The sequence below is a fragment of the Micropterus dolomieu genome, linkage group LG01, assembly GCF_021292245.1.
Source record: "Micropterus dolomieu isolate WLL.071019.BEF.003 ecotype Adirondacks linkage group LG01, ASM2129224v1, whole genome shotgun sequence".
NCBI lineage: Eukaryota > Metazoa > Chordata > Actinopteri > Centrarchiformes > Centrarchidae > Micropterus > Micropterus dolomieu.
In genome coordinates this window covers 54819469-54825499 of record NC_060150.1, presented here as the reverse complement: position 1 = coordinate 54825499, position 6031 = coordinate 54819469, and the positions used below count along the sequence as shown (strand labels likewise).

At 39.4% G+C, this 6031-nt stretch overlaps 1 protein-coding gene across 1 annotated transcript in view; it reads right to left on the bottom strand.

Annotated features, from left to right (window-relative positions):
* Positions 1-212: 212 nt before the first annotated feature.
* LOC123958001 (B-cell receptor CD22-like) overlaps positions 213-6031 on the bottom strand; it is a gene marked incomplete at its 5' end in the record, with an annotated part of 16703 nt that continues 10884 nt past the window's right edge. Inside the window, 2 exons of the mRNA XM_046031192.1 lie at positions 213-487; positions 3384-3638. Of these exons, the coding sequence (XP_045887148.1) occupies positions 219-487; positions 3384-3638 (524 nt within the window). The remainder of the gene's footprint in view (positions 488-3383; positions 3639-6031) is intronic.

Sequence of the window (6031 nt, the reverse complement as noted above, 5' to 3'; positions counted from 1 at the left end):
GGTCCTAACACATTCTAAAGCTCATTAGGGTCTGATTGTTTTGTAACCCAGGCTAAAGATTAATGACTAACTTTGTCTTTTGGCTATATGTCTTTGACTCTTGAGCATAGCTGTCATACCTGGTGGAAGGGAGATCACCTGATGAGAGAAGCTACAGGACAGACCTTGTAAAGAAAATGACGTGGAATTGAGTGGGTGTGTATGCAGGTTAATTAACATCATTTACCTGACACAACAGTCAGATGTAAGGTGGAGTTATGACGTCCTCTTCTGTTCTGGGCTTCACAGTAATAATTCCCACTGTGTTCAGCTCTGATGTCAGTGATGGTGAAGTTCTGTCCTGATGCTTTTGGTGAGTCTTCATTCTCCTTGTACCAGGTGTAATTAGCTGCTGGGTTAGCATCACTGCTGCAGGTCAGAGTCACTGAACTGCCCTCCACTATCTCAGCAGAGGGACTCACTGACACAGAGAGAAGCTTTGGAGCATCTGAGGGACAAAAAAAGAGAGTGCTGCATGTTAACAACATAGTGTGGGATAAACAGAGTAGTGACTAACTTGTATCTATGGCATTTAGTGACATTTCCGTATTGACATGTTTAACTATATCCCAAAATCAATGATTAAAGTTGTGCTTTTGAACATTAATCAGTGGGGCCTGGTCGGCCATGCAGAAACACAATTTTCAGCAGTGTCTTTTCATTGGATGTTTACTTTATACAATAAAGTATCAACAACAATACCTACAAAACAAATTTTTTTTGCATATCTGGTATTGAAGCAATCCAAAAGTAAGTAAAAGTAATGAACTTGCAATACTTTTATATTGTGGTACTTGGATTATGTTATGGATTACATTTTTTAACATGTAATTAGTATTTGTCCTGGATTGCATTTTTAAAGTAATCCTCCCAACCCAATTTGTTACTGTGATGTAAAGACAGTGTCCAGTTAAAACTTTTATATGAAGATAAATTTGTTACAAATTAATAACTTCCCTCTCTGAAACTCTTGCTCCAGTCTAGGTTGCTAAACTGGTTCGGGAACATTTACAGCTTAACCAAAGCTGTGGTTATAGGCTTTTCAGGACCCGCCTTTCTCTGCTTTTGATTGGTTAGTAGACTTTGATTAGCTACTGCGCATATGCAACTCCATAGCTTAGACATGTCATAGGCGTTCAATGACCACTTTAAAGGAAAAATCCTAAATCCTTTAAACTCCTTATGGAACACGATACCCTTTCTACCAGCCTAAACCCATCAGACCTTTACATCCACTATCTATAATAAACACATTATATGTCAAAGTGATTAGCTGATGTTTTGTACTTACACTGGACATCTATGGATACAGATGTGGAGTTGATCTGGCCATACTTATTCTCAGACTTGCAGTGGTAGATCCCGCTGTCCTTAGAGCTGATAGAGGGGAAAATATAAATGCTGTGTAGTGCCTGCGGCATTGTTTGGTTCTCCTTGTACCAGGTGTGTTTAGCTGCTGGGTTAGCATCACTGCTGCAGGTCAGAGTCACTGAACTGCCCTCCACTATCTCAGCAGAGGGACTCACTGACACAGAGGGAAGCTTTGGAGCATCTGTAGGCAAAAGAGAGACAACTTGTCAATGATTGTTCACAGGCCTGTTTTTAGGCAGTGACTGCCACAAGCTAGGAGGAGCAATTCAGTAGTTTTGATTCATTATTGTGATACATCATTGGTCACTTTGTTTTCCACCTGCTTTACTATGTGTTCACATAAAACGAGAAGCAAATCTTTCATTCAACGCAATTACATACCAAGTCCATGCATAGACGCAAATTAGGCGATGGTTGGAAGACGCAAATGACGATTTTAAAATATGGAGCGAAAAATTTGCATGTTGTTGAAATGATATTATTGTGAGCCACGTTCAGGTGAGAAAAGTTATTCTCAACACAAGTATAACCCGGCTATTCAGAGTGTTATGTGGAGAGGACCGGGCAGAGCAGAGGGACAGAGCCTCTGCTTATCGGCAATAGTAGCTCAGAGTTAATTTTAATTAAATACATTTTTTTATTAAAATTTAAAAAGTGGATTTATCTTTACTCGCACTTCTCATCCTGTCTGCAGCCACCAAGTTTACGACCTCCACTGTTTTCATTGTAGCTGTTTGTGGAGCCAGAGCTCTGTGATACTACTTCATATTTATATAGACCGGAAAAAACAGGAGTCTGTTTGGAGAGACGTAGGCAAGGAAGTCAAACTACCTGGTAAGTTCAGAAATGATGTGTCCATTACTTCATTCCAGCTATTGCTGTACTTAAAACCATCTAGAATAACATAGCCCCATTGATCCAAACACCATTTAGAAAATAAGCTTTTTTAAAAGTGGTTTGCTTGTCATCTTGCAGACAGACCTGACAAAGCATGAATTCATATGTTTAACCAATCTGCATCATAATGTTGTCATTTTGGCATCGTTTTGGTCAGTTTATTGCAATTAAATCACAGCAAAATGTTTATTTTGGGTTCATAACACTGTAGTTAACCAGATTTGGGGAATATTTGCGAGTTGTGTGCTAGTAACACAAGTAAACACAAACTGTGCAGCAGTCAAACTCGCGCAAGTAACGCAAGGCAAAAATTCACTTCACATTTGAACACACCATAAGGCTGTTGTTGCCTCAACAAAGCTAGTTGGCTATAACAACCACTACTAGACCTGTAAATGAAACTTGGCCACAGGTGTTCTCTTCATTACCCTTTTCTGGAAAGAAAACATAAAAACTGATCTAAAAACCTCTGACATTCTGGGCAAAACATTATTTCTTCAGTGTGTGGAGCAATGTGCTGCTGGGACCTCCAATTTGGCAAAAACAAGTACACTGCAACTTACATGGCTTTCCTTAGAGCGGAGGTGCCTGCGATGTCAATGTGGTTGGCATAGTGCCATTTTCAACACATTCAACACATTTTCAAGCTTTGTAAGTTAGGTGATTGGTGATGAATCCTATTTCAAAGTTGTCATGGCATTTCTTAAGCAATATATGTGTGTGTGTGTGTATGTATATATATATATATATATACACACATATATATCTCACAATTTCAAAATCACAATTTGTCTTCCCATTATGTCGAGGGGATTATTAATAATACCAATAATGTGTTCAGCTTCTCTTCCAAGTTGACTTCACTGTGCAAGGATTATACTATTAATACAAAAGTGCTACATTTCAGTTTCAGGGGGGAAAAAAGGGCCCAAAGACATTTTTTAATCTATGTATGTCTGACCTAGAAGGTGGTCTGCCGAATGGATGTGTGACTTTTTGAATCCCAAACCGGCACAAGGTCAATAAAATCTTCTGCATAGATTGGGTAGATATAAGATGTTAAACTCATCACTTACATTTGACATTAATGATGTATTCAGATGTCATCCTCCCCAGCTCATTCTCAGCTGCACAGTAATACTCTCCAGAGTCAGAGGACTGGATGGGGCTGAAGACAAACTGTGGTTCTTCACTGAGCAGTCTTTGGTTCTCCTTGTACCAGGTATAATTAGCTGCTGGGTTAGCATCACTGCTGCAGGTCAGAGTCACTGAACTGCCCTCCACTATCTCAGCAGAGGGACTCACTGACACAGAGGGAAGCTTTGGAGCATCTGGAGGAGAGATGAACGTCAATAACATAAGGATGAGAATATGTTATTATAGACAATTGAATATTTCCATTTAAACTCCTGTTTGCTTCGTATTAATAGTCACAACAGCTGTACAGAGTGCTGATCCTGGAGCTGTCCCAGGTTTGACTCCTGCTGGTGAAAACTGTCAGCCAATAAAATGTCTTTAATAATTTGTATTTAAAACATATCCACACTTTGTCTCTATATACAGGATTGGTTGTGTTCAGGTTGCATATGCTGAGTCAGTCCTGTCTTCTCAGTTGAGTTGTAGGTGTTGCCAGCTGGCAGATCATTTCCTTGTTCTGTTTTGTAAATTATTCTTTTGAGTCTACATAACAGACTGTATACAATTATTGGGAGTGGGAGCAAAATCTATGTTTGGAAAAAAACAGGTTCTTGTGCTCTTCATTTTCTATTTTGAATCTTCAGTCTTGTCTGTGTTCAGATCCGGTTACAAAGAGTTTTAGTCTTCAAATGTTTTCAAGTTCATGTAATTTTATCCAGTCTCTGTGGTGGTAGCAGTACTTATGTGTTTCTGATTTATGACTGTTAAGATAAAGACCGTCTGTCTGTCTGTCAGGAATAAATCTTGGGAAACTGTTAATGCCATTTTCAAATTTAACTATGAAAATGAAAAGTTACAGGTTAACAATATCCAGGTCATGTAATTTTGGCTGAACTACCAGTTTTCTACCAATAAATTAATCTACTGCCTATTACAATTCACATTTTAACATTTAATGCTATAAATAAACATTTAAAAAGAAAAAAAAATTCAATAAATGTTTTTAAATTGCAAAATTAATTTCAAAATTGTAACCCTAACCCTGGGTGTAGACGTAGCGTGTGTGTGTGCAGTGGCAGAAGAGGAACACTTGCTGAAGAGACGGAGCCCCAGCTTCACTGGTGTTGTGCCGAGTTGTCCGCACCTCGCGGGACTTTCGGGATAATTTATCACCGTTGATGAACCACACAAAGAATATTATAGCGTTTTTAAATAGCCGGCTACTTGAAATAGACCTACAAGGAACCGCGGCGTGCATGTAGTTGTCGGCAACACAGAATGCACGTGAAATTCGGCACAAGACTGGTGAATGACAGGAGAGAGAGAGAGAGAGAGAGAGAGAGAGAGAGAGAGAGAGAGAGAGAGAGAGAGAGAGAGAGAGAGAGAGAGAGAGAGAGAGAGAGAAAAGGGTCTTCAAAAGGCATCAGTTTAGCTGGAAATTTACAGTGTAAGTTGAATGAATCGAGACTGTAGCTCTGCAGCTTCTCAAGATTAAAGCGGAGCTAACGTGTTAACCCCCCCCAAGTGTGTTTTTGTACGCAATCGCCCCATACAAAAACACATGTGATTGGACTATCAGTCGACTATAGGCAGGACTTGACGATTCCTTAAATCGTCAAGTAAATCCTTAGTCGGGGACAGCCCTAGAAAGGATTTGAAAATTTTATATAACAACATACTGTATATCAGAATATTGTTTTTCTACTGGTATTAGAGTTTTTTTCTATAAATAATACTGCTGTGTCTGAATTAAGATCTAGAAGGCGGTTATGTCTGAAATTGTATTGTAATGTTAGTGTGTATGTGTGTTGTTTTTCTGACACAGTGTAGTAAACTCACACACTGAAGGAGAGCGGAAATCCTCATGACCTTTAACAGCACACAAAATGATATCTCCGGGATAAAACTGATGTTTATAAGAAGATGTCTCCACCCTTTCCATTTTCTTCACATTCTTGAACCAGACGTAGGAAGGACGATCAGGAAGACGACAGCTGCTGTGACAAAGCAGCGCTGCCTCTGTATAAGACCCATGGACTTTTATTCTGGTGACCTGCACCTGCAGAGCTGGACAACAACACAGTAATGTCACTGACCATTAAATACTCAACTGCAAAATCAAAGCCACACAGTCAGAATAATCCAACAGGTAAAATAGTCAAGAGCAAACTTAGGTGAGGTGAAGAGGAAGAAAACTCATAATGATCATATTTTCACCACCAACTTTACATTTAACATCTACAGTTTATATTAAACAGCTGTTCACATTAACTTTTCTGCCTTTTTAAATTTACTGATTTGGTGTATACATCAGTTTGCGTTAATCAAGAATCAGTACCTGTGACAGTCAGAGTTGTACCAGGTAAACTACTCCTCCATTCAAAGCTTCCTGCTGTGAATTTGAAGTGATACTCAGCTGAGTCGCTCTCTCTCAGGTCAGTGATTCTCAGAGTGGAGCGTCCTCTCTCTGTTTCAAGGACCTGAACACGACCTGCATACTGGGAGTCTTCACTAAGGTCCTCAGGCTGTGAGGGATTCTGCCACTGAAGACTACGTTCAGGATTGAACCAGAATTTAGATCTGATAT